We start from the raw sequence: 19,250 nt of genomic DNA, 5'->3' as shown, positions 1-19,250 counted from the left end.
TCGCTTGGGCCCTGCAGAGCTGCTGTGTGACAGGCCCGTAAGGGAAAAGCAAAAGGAAGCCTGGAAGCAACAGGGGATGTGGCAAAAGCCTGTTTCAGGGTGCTTTCCACAGGGGACCCCACCTGGACCTTCCTCCATCTGGCTTCCTTTCCCTCAAGCCCACCGAGGCCTACTCCCAGCAACCCCCACCTCGGACAGGATTTGTTAAGGCAAATCTCACTGTGGGTTGCATGGCTGACCTCAGGGAACGTGTTACTCGGAACTCAAAATATTGGGGCAGGATGTGACTTCAACTCTATTAAGCCCACTCATCACTTTATAGATGGGGAGCCTGGGGGGCGTGGGGCCAGATCAGATTCTCTTCTCTTTGGGTTGGTGCAAATAGTACCAGGATTGGACCCTAACAACGAAAACCTTGGGGGCAGGAGTGTAGACTACAGGGGAGAAATGGGCCCCTACCCCCAGGCTCTTCAAAGGGCACCACATGGGAGGAGGCCTCAGGGTCTGTGGACTGGGGGCCTGACCTCTGATTCTCCTGCAGGAGTTTCTGGATCCGATTGGAGATGTTCTGCTCTGTTTGCTTCAGCTGCTCCTGCAGCCGCTGCCGCTCTGCGTCCAGGCAGCGCTGGCGCTCACTCAGGCCCTGCTGCAGCCGGGACTGCTCCTGCAGCGGGACGGGTGGCCGTCCTGAGCTGGCACCAAGGGCCCCTGCAAGGGGTCTCAATCCCTACCCCCCTCCCTGGAGGGAGTGCGCAGACAAGCCGGACCCCGCGTGGCTGCTCACGAACCTCCTTGACCGTCTGAAGGATCTCGTCCTTCTGATTGCTGCTCTGCTGAAGGAGCTGGGCATGTTCTCGCTGCCCGAGTTCCAGGCGCCGTTCAAACTCGAGTTTCTCCAGCATCTTCTGTTCCTGCAAGAACGTAGATCCCGGTGAAGGCTGGCTAGGCTCTGTGGGCATTCGGCCACGGGAGCAGGGTGTATCTACCCCTCAGCTCTGAATANACCCCCCTCCCCGCCCCGCCCGTCTCCCTCACCTTCCTGCCCAGGGCCCAACTGTAACAAAACAGGCTGGTCACTGGCAGAGCCTAGTGGCTTAGAGTCTGGGGTCTCTGAGCCTCAGGCTTCTCATCTGTGAAGGGGAGCTAGCTGGTCACCCACGGAGGCTGCATAAGGATGTGGTGAGGCAATGTACGTAAGAGGAAAACTTTAGTTTACCCTCTAACTTAGAGGCAGAAAGAAGTTGTTCCCTCCAATCTTTTTTAATAGTCGAGATCTTTGATAAAAAAAAAAAAAGTGACCAAGGAGGAAACGCATTTTCTTACCTTCCTCTTCTCATAGTCGGAGAACCTATTCTGGGGGCGGGAGGAGAAAAAAAGACAGTGATGAAGAGGTGGACAGCCCGTGGCCAGAATTGCTGGGCAGTGGGACACCATTCAGACTCCTGGGCCAACCCCAGAGCGCTGCAGCAGAATGGTGTGGCGGGTGGGGACGAGGAGGAAGGGTAGTCTGATAAAAGGTCCCAGATGGTTCTAGTGGACACCAGGGTCAAGAACCACCTGGTTCGGCACATTGTAGGAAGCTCTTCAGGACAGTTCTGGGGTGCGGCACTTAGGAGGGAGACCAGAAGTGGGATATGTGGCCCCCTGTCCATACAGCACGCTGCAGTGCCCCAAAGCTCTAGCCCATCAGAATACTGCAAATGCACAAAGGTATGTGTACTTGTTCCTGCAGAAGTGTTAGATACTAAAAATTTTTAACGTTTATTTTTAAGAACGAGAAAGAGAGAGGGAGAGAGAGAGAGAGAGAGAGAAGGGAGAGTGCATGAGCAGAGAAGCAGGTGGGAGAGGGGTGGTGGGGTGGACAGAAGATCCGAAGCAGGCTCCATGCAGATAGCAAGCCTGATGTGGGCTTTAAACACACAAACTGTGAGATCACGACCTGGACCGAAGTCGGGCGCTTCACCAACAGAGCCACCCAGGCACCCTCTTATAGAAATGTTCTCAAGAGTGAAAACACCTGTGGTAACTCAGATGCCTATCAACAGGCGGTCACTTGGGTAAGTCCTGGTGCATCCATGCAATGGATCACACATGGTCAAATCTTGGGGCAAACGTGGGGAGCTACCCAGAAGCCATCTTTCCCTCTCTGGGCAGCAGGATTCTGTTCTGGTCAGAGGAGCAACGAAGCTCAACTCGGAGTTTTGTATTTGTTGAGAAGGAAGTCAGCTTGTGAATTACCTTGGGGAGAGGGGACATTCACGTAGTTTACATATTTCTGTATTGTTCAGACTTGTAATGAGGAGCATGAACTACTCTTGTACTGCAACATCCACCCACACGTGCGTACACACACACACACACACACACACACAGATTTTTTAAGTGGCCTTGTATTTAGTTATCCAGGTTGGAGGCCAAGATCGGTCTCTGTCTGAGCTGTAAAAGCAGCATATTTTATAGAAATCAGATTTGTCCCATGCTGAGGTAGGAATAAAAATTTTTTAATTAATTTAATTTTTAATTATACAGATAGTATCTGGGGCATCTGGGTGGCTCAGTTGGTTAAGCATCTGACTTTGGCTCAAGCCACGATCTTGTGGCTCCTGAGTTCAAGCCCCACATCCAGCTCTCGCGCTCTCTCTCCGCCCCCCTCAAAAATAAATACACATGGGGGAGGCACCTGGGTGGCTCAGTTGGTTAAGTGTCTCGACTTTAGCTCAGGTCATAATCTCATGGCTCGGGAGTTCGAGCCCCACATCGGGCTCTCTGCTGTCAACACAGAGCCTGCTGTGGATCCTCTGTCTCCCCCTCTCTCTGCCCCTCCCCTGCTCACTTGTGTGTACATGTGTGGCCGCACAAGCTCTTGCTCTCAAAAATAAATATTAAAAAGCTTCATAAAAAATTATAGATATAATATATTCTCCTTATAAAAGATTAAAAGACAGCATGTAAGTATTCATGGACCATGCCCCAGCCTGATCCTGGTTCCCTCCTGCCATGTAACTACCATTATCAGACCCAAGTCTATGCATCTATTTACATATAATTTGTGCCTTTGGAAAATAGATTTGTCTCTGTGCTCATATATAAATACATGTTTTATGGAAGCCATAATTCACATACTCTAAAATTCATCCTTAGTATGCAGTTTTAGACACTTTGACCAATGCAGTCATGTAACTGTCACTATAATCAAGACCTAGAACAATCCCATTACCCCCCAAAATTCCCTGTCCGTCAAACTGCACCCCTCTTAATAGCTATTACTGATCTGTATTTGAACCTTCTAAGCATGAAAAGGGAAATCTACTATATTCATCATGTTCTGCAACTTGTCCTTTTTATGTACCCAAGTGTCCTGTGATCTGAGCCTGCAGAGATCTAGCTCGTGGTATGGACAGGACACAGGTGGCTTAGCCCTTACCCACTGAGAGACGTTTAGGGAGATTCCAATAGGTCACTACCGCAAATAAGGCTGCAATGAACATTCTTGTAAAGGTCTCCTTGCGCGAGGGGGTCTCTGGGGATACATACTGAGGAGTGGGGCTGCCGGAGCCTGAGCTACTGGACCGTATTATCAGGTTATCTTCCATGGTGGGAATACCAGTTTCCCAAGAACAATTTAGGAGGCCATGATTTCCCCACACTGTGGCCAGGAAATTAGCAAAACAACACCTGTACTAATCTGAGGGTGAAATGGTATTTTAATTTACCACTCTCTGATTACTAGGGAAGTCGGGCATTTTTTCATATTTACCGATCATCTATCTACATTGTCTTTAAGTAAGCTCTACGCCCAACGTGGGGCCTGAACTCACGACCTTGAGATCAAGGGTCACACGCTCTATTGACTGAGCTAGCTGGACGCCCGACATCTATACTGTTTTAGGCTGTAAAGTACCTGTTGATATACCTCTGGCCCATTTTTTTTCCCCTCTTGGGATGGTTCTCTGTTTCGACTTACTGCTTCAGAAGAGCTCTTTGTATACTCAGTCTACTAATCTTGCATCAAAAATGTTCATTGCAAATATTTTGAGAGGAAAAATGGGCACAATTTCCCAGGTGGAAATTGACCCTCCCTATCTCTCACTGAGCTGTCAGCCAACAGACAAAACCACAAAGGCGCTCGCGGTGGGCCCTGTCCGACAGCGAAGGGTGGCACCCGGGGATGGGAGGTTAGTAACAAGTCCCCGGAAGATAGGAGGCCAAACCTGCAGCAGTTGGTGCCCCCTCTGCCTGCCATCGGGCGCCCTGGGTCGTGGGCCCCCTGTGGGAGCACAGATGGGACCACAGGTGGTTTCTGTGTGGTTCCAGTGGGTCAAGTGCTCCCTCCTCCTCCATGCTGCTCCCAAGAGAGGTCACTGCCAGGGACCAGGGAGGGCCAGCCTGCTGCCATGCGAACACATGTACTTCTCCGCAGACAAGAGCAGCACAGGCCTCTGACAGCAAGGGCACCGAGGCAGGAAGCACTCACGGAGAGACGACAATGAACAATCCAGACACGACCCTCACTCTCACAAAGCTTCACAGATGTTAAACAAGGCATCTCCCATGTAATTTTTCACTTAGAGCTGTGACAGATGCTCCCGAGGAGACGTGTGGGCACCTAGACCACATGGCAGGAGACCGGGCCTGGGCGGGGGTCTTCTCAGAGGATGTGGGCTTTAGACAGAACCAAAGGAGGAGATGAAGGTGGGGAGTGGGGAGAATTCCAGACGGAGCGAACTGCAAGTTCAGAGGTCCCAAAGAGTTCAGGGAGCACAGAGGAAGCTGGGGAGCTGAAGTTTGGGGAGGTGGTGGGGGAGGCAGCATAGTAGGCCTCGTGAAAGCATCTGAGCACACTGGTCTGAATGGAGGTGAATTCTGGTTTGATGGAGGAATCCGGGACCTGCAGCTCTGAACAGCCCCCCGACACCCAGGGCCTCCCCTCCACACTCCACACATCAGCAGGCAGGTACGCCTACCTGCCACTCCACCTCCTCCCTGGAGAATCTGTCTGTGGGCCCGTCGGGGCTGTCCTGCGAAGCGTCGGCTCCATCCTGCTCCAGGACTGGCAGCAAGTACTGAGAAGGAGGGTAGTATTCCAGCCCGGACTCTGCAAGAGACGGCACAAGCTGTCCAGAGTGGGCCACAGAGTGGTCCCCTCCCTCAGCCTCCACCCTCGTCCCCAGCATCCTGTCCCACCTGCCTGGTCTACTGCTCCCTTGCCCCGGATGGGACTGGGCCCTCCATCTTGCTCACCCTCCCTGACGGCAAGGCCTGCACCGTGGTAAGTACTCAGTAAGCGTCAGCTGAGTGAATAAATAAGCTCACCAGCTGCCTCTTTACCATCCACGTGAGAATGAGGCGATGAGAAAGTGTGAGATTAGTGGAGAAGGCTGCCTGTGAGACCCTGGGCAAGAGACTTGCCTTCTGTGGTCCTGCATACTTTTCTCCCGCATACTTTGGCAGGAGTTCTTACCTGTTACCAATTTTTGGGTGGGTTGTTTGCCTTATTCTTTTGTTTGTTTGTTTGCCTTACTCTTACTGGTTTATAGAAGCTCTTTACATATTCTAGCTAATAACCTTGGGCCTATAATATATATTTGAACGATCTTCTTCCAGATGGTAACCTGTCTTTTTAACTTTAATGACAGGATCCTTTTGAAGTAAAGAACTTTTAGATTCTAATATGGTCAAAGTTGTCTTTTTAAAATACAAATGGAAAAAGAAATACTAAAAATGGCCAGTACGTACATGAATATTCAAATAACCAAGGACGTAACTTTGTTTATCCATCAGAATGAACAAACGGAGAAGGCTGGCAAAAATGACACCGAGTGTTACTTGTGGAAAGAAGAGGGTCTTCTCACACTTCTCGTGGGAATGGAAACGGGCAGCACACAGCGCTTGCCCCTTTGTCTGCCAGTCCCACTCTGTCTGCCTGAGGGGAATACTCCCACGGTGCCATAGCCGGGGGGTGGGGGTGGGGGGTTAAAATTTAACAGCCGAAGACTGGGAACCACCTCATGTTCACCATAAGGGGAAGGCCACACAAGTTGTGGGGCTCCACACATGAAATGTTATATATCACTTTAAAACAAGGCAGATCTGGGGCAGCTGGGTGGCTCGGTCAATTAAGCGTCTGACTTTGGCTCAGGTCATGATCTCACGGTTCATGGGTTGGAGCCCAGAGTCAGGCTCACTGCTGTCAGCACGTAACCTGCTTGAGATTCTCTGTCTGCCCCTCCCGTGCTTGCACTCTTTCTCTCTCAAAAATAAATGTTAAAAAAAAAGGGGGGGGGGCACCTGGGTGACTCAGTTGGTTAAGCATCTAACTTCAGCTCAGGTCATGATCTCACAGTTTGTGAGTTTGAGCCCCGTGTCGGGCTTTTTGCTGTCAGTGCAGAGCCCCCTTTGGGTCTTCTGTCCCCCTCTGTCTCTGCCCCTCCCATGTATGCTCTTTCTCTCTCTCTCTCTCAAAAATAAATAAACATAAAAAAACAAAAAGGCAGATCCACCCTTTATGAGATAGGAAAAGGCCCAAGACCTATTCTTGAGTGAAAAGAGGAGAATCACAACAGTATGATCCCTTTTGGGGGTTTGTAAAAAGTATTTTTAAAAAAGCAAGCCCCAAAACTTTACATAATAATGCATACCTCCTATACCGTTCAAATAAACAGATTCTTTCTTAAGCTGTTTTGTGGGTATACATATGTTCACTGCTTTGTTCTTTGTACACCTAGAAATGGCATAATTTAAAAATCTTTTGAAGGAAAATAAAGGGTTTGAGGGTGGGGAGATGGGTGAAACAGGTGAAGGGGATTAAGAGCACACTTATCAGGATGAGCACTGAGTCGAGGTATAGAATCGAGTCATCAAATTGCACACCTGAAGCTCGTATAGTGCTATGTTAATTATACTTGAAGAAAGAAAGAAGAGACTATGGCGTAGCTCAGCCACTGGCCAGGGTGCGCATGAGAATCACCTGGTGCTCAACACTAATTTGGTAGCTGTGCGGCCTGAGCAGCTGTTGTGTGATGTGTAACTATTTTTGTTTTAACTGAAGAATCACACACACACAGAAAAGAGCACAAAGTCTTCACGCACAGCTTCATGAGTGTTTAAAAGCAGATTCACCCTTATAAACAGGACTCGGTGTTGGTTCAGAGCTCATGTGCTGATAAAAGTGCATATTCCTTTCCATGTGGCCTCTCACTGCACACGGTGTCTGCGAGGTTTGCTCTTGTAGCACGAAGCCTGCTTTTTTTGTCCTTTCTGATTGCTGTCTGATATTCATACGTGAGTCTAAAGCAGTTGATTTACCATACAAGCTTTGACAGGCATTTGGGTTGTTTCCGGCCGGGGCTGTTACGAACAGTGCATCTGACATATGTTCATACGCACTTGGCCCAGGCATGGAATGGGTGGCTCACAGGGTTTGAGGGTGCACCTTGCGTAGCCGTTCTCTGCGGCAGGTTAGGACTCACGCTCCCACCTGTGGGGCACGGAAGCTCCTGTCGCTCCATAGGTTTGCTAATTCTTCGTAGCCACGTTAACTTTAGTGTTAGGATTTAAGTAGCTCTGGGCAGTTTTAATTTGCATTTTCCTATGGACAAAAGTGATGTTGGACACTTTTTTGGGATCCTGTTGGCCACCTGGATGTTGTTTTCTTGTAAAATTCCTATTCATGTCTTTTGATAGTGCCTTTGCCTTATTCACCTTCTTATCTGCTGAAACAGGTCCTGTGTTGGACATGCGTGTATCGCAGATCTCCTTTCCAACTCTATGACTTGCGCTTTTTTTCCCTAAGTGGTGTCTTTTTGATGTTACTGAAATCTAATTTATCAGTCTTCCATGGCTGATGCTGCCTGTCTCCTAGTGAGGGAAGAAATTAAGGTTCTTTACTTTCACACGGATACCCAACTGATCCGCAGTCATTAAGTGAAAAAACCTTTGCTTTCCTTTCTTGTGGCCTTGCAATGGCACTTTCGTCGCCAACAGCTGACCGCATGTATATGTCTTAGCCATGTTCTAGAAGTTCTCCAGGTGACAGGAGCCCCTGATTAAGAACATCAGCCGGGCAGGAGGTGGCTGGATATACCGCCCCCCACCCTCGGGGCACTCAGATCACTGGTGGCCCTGGGTTCTCACTGCACTGCCACTCCTCCAAGTCCAGTCCACTGTGGCCTCTGTGCATGACCTCCTATCTGGTCCCTGGCCTCCACTCTTGCTTTTTCCACTCCCTTCTCCTCTCTGCAGCTGGAGTGAACTTTATCAAAAGCAAAGTGATCAAAGCCCTCTCCTATTTGACACGTGGCCCAGATGGTCTCTCTGGCTTTACCCTGTTTCTTTCCTTTGCATCGGCGCCCAGCCACTCCGCACCCCCGAGGCATGCTTCCCACTGCCCTCCCCCCCTCCGCTGGGCCCTTCAACGGGGCTCTCCTTCTGGCAGCAGTAGCCTTCTCTCCTTCCTAAGTGTTAATCACCCTCAGGTTTCTGCTGAACCACTTTCTCAGACCTTCCCTGAGGCCCCAGCCTAACCGGTAATTACATTTCCTAGTGTGACCATCTGTTCTGCCTGTTTCTCCTGCTAGATCTGGAGATCTCTGCGCAGGCAGGGATGGTGGCCTCGTTGGTCTCTGCTGTCCCCGAGCCCGGGCTGGCACAGGGCAGTTGCTGGGACCATGCTTGCTCACTGATCGAAGGAGGCAGGCCACCTTCCGGGCTTTACCTTTGCAGAGGAACCGCTGAATGGCCTGGGTCCCGGCGCTGCACACCTCCTGTGGGGGGTAGACCATGGACGAGGCGTCGAGGCTCAGGGTCTGCAGACACAAGGGGAACCTCTTTATACGTGTCGCCCGCTTCACTGATCAACACGACGGCAAAGCACCTGCTTTAGTTATGAATGCGCGTGTTTACGGTCTCCTCTGCCCACAGCAGGGGCGGCTCCCCTGTCTTGTTCCTGCTGCGCCCCCAGCACCTCAAACAGAGCCTGGCGTGCAGCCAGCATGGGATTGATGTTTTCGTATAAAAACATAAATTAAGCGGACAAAAAATAAACTGCATATATACAGGATACATAGAGAATAAGATTCCGTATTTGTTAAAAAAGAAAACTCACATTCCCTTGCATTAGTGTGTATTTACAAAAACAGTTTGGAGGAATATATACCACCCTCTAAGTGGCTTCTTCTAAAGGGTAGATTCCGGGGTATTTTCTACATGACGTATGTTTAACAATGTGATCTTTTAAGTTAGAAAAAAACCTGAACCCAGCCCTGGCTCGCACGGCCTCTGAGCTCAGGAACATGCACTGCAGCGGGGAGCCTGCTCTGGAGCGGAGCACTGCCTATCTGGTTTGGGGGGGCTGGGTCTAAAGAAAACTAACCCACATGGGTAATGCTGGTCACCGACAGCAAAGTGTGGTGGTCGCTGGGGCTGCACCACCCAGGGCGGTGGCCGTGAGCCACGCCTGGCCACTGAAGCTTAGCTTTTAACTGAGTAAAATGAAAGGGAATTTAAAGCTCGGTCCCTCAGTTGCAGTAGCTGCATGGGACACACAGTTTACGGGGGTTTCTGCTAGCTGCGCTCAGCCGCTCGGCCCTGGGGTTAGACTCCAGCTCATCCTGTTCCAGCTGTGCACCCGAGAACAGGGCAGTTGATGTCTCTGAGGCACGGCCCCCCCAGAGGTAAACAGGCACGTCACCCAGCCAACAGGCTGTCTGATGGACAATATGAGACAACATGCGAGAAAGACCTTGGCCTTAACCTAGAATGACCACTACTGTCGCATCCTGAGAAAGGGTTTGCCCTGGGTGCCACCGAGAAGCTCAAAAGCTTTTTGTAAAGACCGGATGTAAAATGCACCACTCCCGAGCTCCCCCTCCAATGGCTTTAGAATCTGTGCTGCTGCGAGCTGGTTGCTCTGACGCAGTGGCTGCCAAGCATGTGTGACTTAGTTTATTAAAATATAAACTGGTTAAAATTCAGCACAACTAAACATACACCTCCTTGGTCCTACTAGCCACACTGCCAGTGCTCAAAGGCCACATGTGGCTAGTGGCTACCGATTTGGACTGCAGAGTCATTGAACGTTTCCATCAGAGCTGCAGAAAGTTCTATTGGACAGCACAGAGTAACCGTGTCTTGACCTGTCTCTCCAGCCGGCCCAGGGAGAGGAGCTAACCCTCCCGTCCTTTCTCAGGCTGGCTGTCATGGCAGGAGGCACCAGACTCTGGCGTCAGCCACCTCCCTTTGCTATCTACATGTTCACCAGCCCGTTTCTGACACAGAGGCTAATGCTTAGCAGTCTGATCTGAGACGTAATTCACTAATGGTTCATCAGAGGATTCTGGGATGTTGTCCCGACTGTGCATCATCATGAATGGAGAAGTCCCTGTTCCAGAAGGTTGAGTTTCACAGAGGAAAAGAGCACGGGCCCTCGATTCAGACTGCCTGGTTCTCAATCCTGTCTCTGCTATCACTAGCTGTGTGGCCCTTGGGCAAGCTCCTTAAACTGTCCACGCCTCAGTGTTTTCAGCTGCAAAAGGGCACAGTAGTATCTGCCTCACAGGATTTTCATGAAGATTCAGGAAACTGATGCAGGTTAAGCACCCAGGCTTAGTAAGCACCAGATAAACGTGGGCAAGGGTAAAAGCCCACCTTCCCTGCGTGAGCTGCCCTGTGTCAGGGCCTGGATCGTGTGTGCCCTGAAAACACGTATGTTGAAGTCCTAACCCCCCTTTACCTTTGATGTTGACATATTTGGATAGAAGGTCTTTAAAGAGGTAATCAAGTTCAAAGTGAAGTCACCAGGCTGGGCCCTAATCTGATATGACTGGTGTTCTTATAAAGAGAGGAAAAGAAGATGGCTGTCTACAGGCCAAGGAGAGAGGTCTCAGAAGCAACCACCTTTGCTGGCACCGTGATCTTGGACTTCCAGGTGCCAGAACTGTGAGAAGATAAATGTCTTGTTCAAGCCACCCAGTCATGGGACTTTGTTACGGCAGCCCTAGCAAACGAATACGGTGACCCAGGAAGAGCGTGCCCTCCCTCCCCCCATGAAACCCACTTCCTACACCTCCTGGCGAGGCCACTTTCCCCCTCACGGCACTCTGGGCTCTTCGCAACTTGGACTGTCCAGACACAGCAGCTTCCCACCACATCAGATCTCCCCCTCCCCTTAACACACCCCGTGCTCCCCACTGCCTGTGTTCCTGGTACTGCCCCCAGCACCGGAGTGCCCCCTTTTCCTCTCTCAAGGTCTGGCTCAAAGCCCGCGCGAAATGCTCACAGCACACCCCCCGCAGGGTTCAGCCTTAGCTCTTCACCCTGGGAGTGTGCTCTCCTGCCTCTGGTGCGCGTGGCGGCAGAAGTCACCTAATTACCACTGTCTGACATCAGTCTCTCTGCCAGCCCCTAGGTACGTGCCCGGAGATCCCTGTGAGCCCAGCACCCCATGACCAGGGCCGGCATTCGGGACTTGTGGGGAGGGGGTTTGGCCTGAGAGGACCCCAGAGGAGAACAGCTCCCCACTTACTTCCAGGGTTCGAACGTGCGCCAGCAGCTGTGGCAGCCTTTGGATCTCGTTCTCACTGATGTCAAGGGTACGGAGGCTTCGAAGTTCCCCCACGGTGTCGGGAAGCTCCCGTAGCTTGTTATCTGCAGAAAGCCGGATGGCACAGCTCAATCCCCCAAAGCCCCTTCACCAGCTTCCTGCCAGGACTTGGGGGGAAGTGGGTGCCTCACTCTGACTCCAGGGCACGTGCCAGGTCCTGAGACCTAGGCTCTGTGAGGAAGAGCACCATGGTCGAGTTTCAGTGACCTGGGTTCAAGTTCTTACTCCACCATTATTAGCTGAGTCACTTTGGAAAACAGACTGTACCTCCTTGGGCCAGTTTTCCCATCTGTAAAATGGGGATAATAATGCTATAGGGCCTCAAGGAACATCAAAGGATTCAATGAAACTATGCATACAAAGCCCTCAGCACAGTGCCTACCACACAGTAAGTGATCAACAAATACGGTATCATTATTTTTATCATCACTTGTGTTACAAATAAGTAAACTGAGGTGTTTAGTGCAGGAAGTGCTTAAGGACCACAAGAGGACATGAGGGAGCCAGGGGCATGGGAGCAAGCATGGTGCGTGTGACTCTGGGCTCTGTCACTAACACATGGGGTGGTCCTGAGCAAGTCACTGCTCTCAGCCTCCGGTGGGGAGCGCACCTCCCTGTCAGGGACTCAGGCTCACGGCACCGCTGCCTGTGGACGCTCTTCCCTGTGCGCGGGGCTCTGTCAGAAGCATCACTGAGGCTCCTACCGCTCCTCGTTATTACAGATACGAGTGGCTAAGTGCCAGGATCCTGGCTGTCAGGACTGTGGGCCCTCCTCGCTGTAAGGCTCTGGACTGAAGGGTCCAGGAACTCTCCAGATGCCCCACCTCTGGTTACCCCGGAGATAGACCACCCCAACAGGGTCAGTCCAGGTCACAGGGATGCCCCAGGACTGGCCGCCCTCATGCTCAGGGGTCCCCAGGAGGGGCTCTCCATGGATGCCAGGCCCAGACAGCCTAGAGCTGATGGAAAATCACATGGACAGGGCTTCCTGGTCCCTACCTTTCACATTGAGGGTCTGGAGCTGGATCAGGTTCCCAATGGAACGTGGGAGATACGTCAATTGATTCCTTTCCACGTTCAATACCTAAGAAAGAGGGAAAAATGACATGAGAACCCACACATGGATAGTAGTGTCCACCCCTGCTTTAGGCCAGGCATCACCTGGGTACCACATGCAACTTTATCTACTCTTGATAGCCCGTGAGGAAGGCATAAATGATCCCATTTGAGAGATGAGAAAACTGAGCTCACACTGGTGAAGTCACGTGCCCGAGAGAGCAAAGCCAGCCCTTGAGCCGGTACTTGTGGGGGGGTCCCATCACTTACGCAGGCCACAGAATGCCCAACAGGGGCCCCACAATCAAGCACGGAGGAAGAAGGGATCTGGGGGAGGGAAGCTGAGCTGTGTAAAGGTGCGGGATCTGCCTGGGGTCTCCAGGCTAGTGGCTGGCAGTGCCCCGGCCGGAAGGCAGGCTGGTGGGATCCCGCAGGCCACGCTCCCTCCCAGATGCGGCACTGCGGGGCGAGCCAGGCCAACAGGGTGACGCGCTAAGGACTCATTAAACACTGACGCAATGGAAAGCAGCCGTTACAGATAATGTGGCAGATGAATATTTGATGAGCCAAAGGATGGTTCTGGGTTACTGTCAGGTGTCCAGAAGTATCAAGACAATGGATGCACCAAGTCTATAAAAATATACACATTGAAATAAAATCCCCAAGGATCCTACACCCAGGTGTTCGCTGGGGCTTTCTAAGGGGCAGCAGTCACTACTTCCCTGACACGTGTTCTCTGTGTGCTGTTGGGCAAGTGACCTCAGCTGTCTCTTCTGAAAAGTGCAGTGGCACGCCGTAGGGCCGCTCACTCGTGTCACTTCCTGGTCTCCTCCACGTTGGAGGCAGTCGCTAGCTGGGGTGCTGCCCTCAGAGGACTGTGGCTCCCTCAAGCCAGCAAACGCTTGATTTGCAATTGTGGACTGTTGTTTTGCTCGCAGGGAAATAAGCTGGGTATGGGACCAAAGCCGATAAGGTGGATCTGCTCTGACAGGGAGGTCGGAGAGGCACCTCGGGGACACTGGGCCGGGAGATGATGAGCCATTCAGGCCGAGGGAGGAGGGGAGGTCTGCGTGCGGAGGCCCTGCCGCAGGGGGGCGAGAGGCCAGGAGGGGTTCAGGAGCTGACTGCCGGGAGCGACAGGGACAGGAGAGGAGAAAAAGGCAGGTGGGCCCATCATACAGGGTCTGAAGGGGCTCGGCGAAGAGCATGGGTTTTAATCTCCGTGTGGAGGAAAGCTGCTTCTTCCCCTGTGAAGTGGGGCTACTCCCGGCACCTGCTGGCGCAGCTGCGAGGAAGCAAACCAGAGACAACGCGAAGGAAATGCTTAGCGCGCAGCCGGCACGCAGGGGCTATGGCTGGCCCGGACCACAGTGGGAGGCTGAGGCAGAGGGCCGGATCCATCATTTCCTGTACATCGTGGGGGCTCACGAGGAAACCCCAAAGGCACAGGCCACAAATACGGCATGGAGGCTTCCACAGCGCAGACTACGGTGGCCAGGGCGTCACCAGGCTTCCTCGCGGGAAAGGGGCAGGGGGAGCCGGCACCTGGGGTGGCCCGGGCCTGAGCAGAGGCAGAACTCTCCAGGCTTGTGCGGCTGCAACCTCCCACTCAGGCCGTCAGAGGCGGGTTCTGTGTGTCCTGCACACGTACCTGGAGGGCGGTCAGCTGCCCGATGTCGTCGGGAAGAGCGGACAGCTGATTATCATGCAGATCCAGAACCTGCCGAAGGAAGACTAGCTTAAGCCCTCACAGTCATTGACTGAGGAAACCAGCAGATTTCGGGCTCTGGAGGTGAGATCACGCCAGGGGTCTCTTCTTGCCTCTGGTGTTAGAACAGATGGCCCCAACATTCCTCTCCAACTAAAGAGTCATGTATTCCGGCTCCACTCCGTTTCCAAAATATTAAACCACCTCTTTCTTTTATCAGGTACTCATTTTTAACTGTTGTGCAAAACAGTGTGCTATAAAACAGTATGCGTAAGTATTCACGTTAGAAAGGAAAACTCCCCACAGTGTAATTATATTATTTTTGTAGAAAAAGACTACCAAACATGCAATAAAATATTGATAGCAGTTCTCTGGAGTGTGGAATTACATACATAATTCCCTCCATTTCTTTGCTTAACTGCACTTGTTAATTTTTTTAACAGTGAAAATAAGCCAACAAGGCACAGATAACACACTGGAGTAGGTAGTATGTTTCATACACATATATATGAAATACAAACATACGTACTAAATATATATTTGAAATACATATAAAAAGTTACTTGTTTTACAACAAAAATAATGAGTGTTGGACCAGAATAACAAAGAGAAGTAAAAACGACCGCAACTCCTATAAACCGGAAATACCCATGAAAAACACTTTGATGCCTGATGCTGCCATCTTTTCCTCCACTGTCATAGCTCATGCTCGTGTGCAATAATCCTGAGGCCATAGGTCATGTCACATGTGAGTAAGTCCCTGTCCCTGTCCTGGAGAGGCTGAGAGTTAGGAGAGGGTCAGCCTAAATCACAGGCTTTCACACACTGACCACATGATGCCTGGTGTCCCTCCGGGGCCTTCTCCTTTGGGCTCCTCAGTTTCCAAGCTCTCTGGGAGTTCATGGTTTACCTTCCTACCTGTCTGGCAGGCCCCCTGAAGGCAGGGCCTGCGGCTGGTTATCTTTGTAACCCCACCCCATGCACAGCGCGTAGAAGGTGCCCAGTAAGTGGTGCCGATCCAACCCCAGCCTGACTGTTACGTTAGGCCTGCCTGGCATGAACTTTACCAAAGGCAGCTTGGCAGCCACCTGGAGCACCAGACAGAGCTCCTGACATGTGGGACAAGGGCTCCCATACCTTGATGGTTGCGAGACTCAGGAGGCTGCAGGATTTAGGGAGCAGGGAAGTGAGGTGATTCGTGTGGACAATCAACACCTGTGGGAAGAGATTTGTGGCGCGTTAGCCTGAGGATGAGCGGTGAGCAGGGGCAGGCAGCTCGGCTGGGGATGCACCTCAGAACCCGCCTGCCCCTGCTCTCCCAGACACCGCAATGGGGGTGTGGTTTGGAATCACAGAAGCTGCAAATGCAGAATCAGAGGACCCGAAAACCTGCCATTTCCAGGGTGAAAGGGATCTTAGAGGCCTCATTCTACCTTCCATCTTGAGGAGCGGCCCTGTGCAGCTGTCCTGATCTGAACCATCCTTGGCTTCAGCATCCTCATGTGGGAAGCAGAGAATAAAGGGCCCGCCTCCAAGGGCTGGCGTATGATTAAGAAACTAACAGACCAAAAGCACTAATCCCAGGACTGGCCTGGGGTTCAGGGCTCAGTTCGTGTCATCTGTTGTTCTTTTTATTTGGCACCGACCCTTGCACAGAAATGTCCAGTGTCAAGGAGCTCTGCTGTGTTGGTATGGAGCACTCTTTTTACCTCCTTTCATTTAGAATACTCTTAGCTGTCTACATGCAGAGCTGTGATGCCTTTCTGAAAAATCATTCATTCCATTCTTAATCTCTCCTGGGTGACCAGAATGAAATGAGTGTAGTTTTCATTATGATTAACAATGAGGCCACCCAGTGTTTACTGTGGCGGGCATCTTGCCCGGTGCACTTGCCTCTCTATCTGCCCACCTCCCTACCTGCCACTCACTTCTCACAATACCACTGTGAGAGTAGAGCTGGGAGTGTCTTCATCTCATAGATGAAGAAATAGATGTAAGAGTTGGTGGAAGTTGCCCAACTCACAAGAGGGGCAAAGCCAGGATGTGACCCAGGACCATCTGACCCCAAAGCCTGCTCTCCTAACTGGGAAAACACCTGTGTCAGGCTGAAAGGGTGAGAATCTGGGAGAATGGAGATGCCTGTGCCAAGAAGGCAGTTCCTAAAAGTCCCACGTGATTTCAAACCCGCAAACACGCATGAACAAGTCTTTGAAAATGAGGATCTGGCTCACCTTCTTCTGTAGAACTTTGCATGTTGCAAAAACCCCAAAAGGAATCTAAAATAAGAGAAAGAAGAGTCAGTGCCTCCCCTCCGGCCCGTGTTTGTTTTCTGAGTGGCACACATGTGAGGGGGGGATGGGGCAGGAGGTGATCAAGTGCAAAATCCTCACGTAGAGGGCAGCACTAAGCCAGGAGGGCCGTGAGGGTAGGCTGGTGAGGAATGCCGCTGGTGACACGGTCAGCTCCCCCTGCAATCAGGTGGCAGAAGACAGCCTTGCCCACCCCAGCCCCTACACCACCCCCATCATGAGCTCTATTGGAGCAAAAGAAAGATCTCTGGTGCTGGGCAGAGGCTGCAGAACCCCAGAATCTCCCAGTTCCCTGGAAATCTGGGTGTACATTTTCTTTTTTTAATTAAAAACTTTTTTTTTTTTTTTTTGAGAGAGAGAGAGAGCACACACAAGTAGGGGAGGAGGGCAGAGGGAGAGGGACAGGGAGAGAGAATCTTAAGCAGCTTCCAGAGGCGCCTGGGTGGCTTAGTCGGTTAAGCATCCGACTTTCGCTTAGGTCATGATCTCGCGGTTCGTGGGTTCGGGCCCCGCGTCGGGCTCTGCGCTGACTGCCAGCTCAGAGCCTGGAGCCTGTTTCAGTCTGTGACTCCCTCTCTCTCTGACCCTCCCCTGCTCACGCTGTCTCTCTCTCTCTCTCCTAGAAATAAATAAAACATTAAAAAAAAAAAAGCAGCTTCCAGGCCCAGCACTGAGCCCGACACAGGGCTCAGTCCCACGACCCCAGGATCATGACTTGAGCCAAAATCAGGAGTCAGACGTTCAACTGACTGAGCCACCCAGGCACCCCTGTGGGTACAATTTTTAGACCCCTTGATCCTAGGAAGACTATGTTGAGGCCAACGATCATCTCAATTCTTTTGAATAAAAACAGAATCTAAGGAAATTTCTTTGACTAATGCTTCTGGCCTTTTCAAACCCCAGTCTACATCTGTCTCTCTCAGGGACATGTGATCCAAGAAAAAAGGACAGATCACATTCACAGCCAGAACAGTACTCCAGTTTACCTCTGAGAGCTCACATTTAGAGATGTCAAGAATGTCATCTGCTCCAGCTTCTTTCGCCTGAGGGTGGAAAGAATAATAGTAATAATTAAAAAAAAAGTGTTCAAACAAAGCACCCTTGCAGGGTGGACAAACCAGGCAAAGAAACACAGGCTTAAGGACCTATAAGACAATGGACGCCATTTGGCTCACCCAGTCTATTTTGCAGGTGCACCAATGATCCCTGCTTTAATGGGGCTTGAGGTCCAGCGGGGAGGAGCAAATGATCATGGAATGACAACAGTGATCGAGGGACTCCTGAGCATCTGACAGGTGGCCTCGTGGGTCTGCTTTGAGTCAGAGATTTCCTCTGGGGTTTGGGGAGAGGCAGGCGGGCAGGAGGGAGGGAGCACACGGCTTGTTTGGGGGCCAACGTGGAACCCGGTTTCGTGAGGGCAGAGGTGGCAATGGACTCAGAGGAAGCCGGTTCCCTCACCAGACACATCTGATACTCCAGTCGTTTCCGAGCCTCTTCACTGGGTTTCCGCTTCCGGAAGAAGAGAGGCATTCTTCCTTTTCCCCCAGGAGTAATCTTCACGACTCTAGGGCACAGAGGAGAAATTAGGGCCTGGGGAATTTTTCACACAGCCAGGACAGGCAGCACAGGGATAAAGAACACGTAGCTGATCTGCTGGACTGTATGATTCTTGAGGGTAGGGCTGTGTCCATCCTGACTATCAATCTTGTGCCAGGGGCCCAGCACAATAGGTCTCTCTAAGATTCCTCTTCGAGAACTCCTAGCAGACGGGACTGATGAATCACTTCTAGTTTCTGACACACTATAAGAGCAGCATCAGCAAACTGTGATGCCATGCCATGGCATGACCTTGGGGAGTTCAACTCCATCATAGACAAAGAGATCTCTTAGTAAAATAAAAATCCAAAAGCAATCCTCAGACACCTTACCATCCTCACAGCTATTACTCCATGTGATTCTCCCCACAGCCCGGGCTAAGGTAATGAAACTGGCAGGTGAGCTCAGTGATCTGGTTATACAGCTTGGATTGTAGAGAAACCAGTCTGGAATTCTTCTCTTTCAAGTCCTGATACTGTGGGGTTTGCCCGACTCCTTCATGCTCATGTTACCTTAGCACACACTAAGTCCTGAACTCAGAAGCTAGATGCTTACTGCTTGCCTATATCTGCAAATATCGGTGCTTGATAAGAGACATCAACGAGCCAGGAAGCAATCATCGAGAGAGGCTTATGGTTAACAGCACAGACTTTGGGATGAAATCTAATTGGGTTTGGGTCCCAGGTCTGCCATCCACCCACAATGTCACCTTTGTTCATCTCTCTTCTCTCTGAGCCTCAGTTTTTTCATCTGTAAAGTGTAATAATGTTACTAATACCTGGTTCTGTGAAGAGCCAGTGATTTCATATATGTAAAGTCGATAGCACATTACCACTGCTCAATAAATGTCAGCCACATAGCACTATACATCTCACAATATTTATTCAGGGACTACTACAGCTTAATGAACTAGGGAGAAGTTGCAGTTGAAGAAGATACACATCCAGACCTCAAGGGGAGGGGCACAGGTCTCCGCCCACAG

General features: G+C 51.1%; 1 protein-coding gene across 3 annotated transcripts in view; it reads right to left on the bottom strand.

Annotated features, from left to right (window-relative positions):
- LRSAM1 (leucine rich repeat and sterile alpha motif containing 1) overlaps positions 1 to 19,250 on the bottom strand; it is a 37,918-nt gene that overhangs the window by 17,745 nt on the left and 923 nt on the right. For all 3 annotated transcript variants that reach the window (XM_077768253.1, XM_077768252.1, XM_077768254.1), the window contains exons 3-14: positions 18,131 to 18,236; positions 17,659 to 17,715; positions 16,595 to 16,639; positions 15,501 to 15,578; positions 14,307 to 14,375; positions 12,599 to 12,683; positions 11,522 to 11,643; positions 8,714 to 8,804; positions 4,965 to 5,095; positions 1,324 to 1,353; positions 789 to 911; positions 525 to 664 (exon numbers count right to left, since the gene is read on the bottom strand). In XM_077768253.1, the coding sequence (XP_077624379.1) occupies positions 525 to 664; positions 789 to 911; positions 1,324 to 1,353; positions 4,965 to 5,095; positions 8,714 to 8,804; positions 11,522 to 11,643; positions 12,599 to 12,683; positions 14,307 to 14,375; positions 15,501 to 15,578; positions 16,595 to 16,639; positions 17,659 to 17,715; positions 18,131 to 18,202 (1,043 nt within the window). In that variant the 5' untranslated portion in view covers positions 18,203 to 18,236. The remainder of the gene's footprint in view (positions 1 to 524; positions 665 to 788; positions 912 to 1,323; positions 1,354 to 4,964; positions 5,096 to 8,713; positions 8,805 to 11,521; positions 11,644 to 12,598; positions 12,684 to 14,306; positions 14,376 to 15,500; positions 15,579 to 16,594; positions 16,640 to 17,658; positions 17,716 to 18,130; positions 18,237 to 19,250) is intronic.

The sequence above is a fragment of the Crocuta crocuta genome, unplaced genomic scaffold, assembly GCF_008692635.1.
Source record: "Crocuta crocuta isolate KB4526 unplaced genomic scaffold, BGI_CrCroc_1.0 scaffold35, whole genome shotgun sequence".
NCBI lineage: Eukaryota > Metazoa > Chordata > Mammalia > Carnivora > Hyaenidae > Crocuta > Crocuta crocuta.
This window is presented reverse-complemented; position numbering and strand designations above follow the sequence as displayed.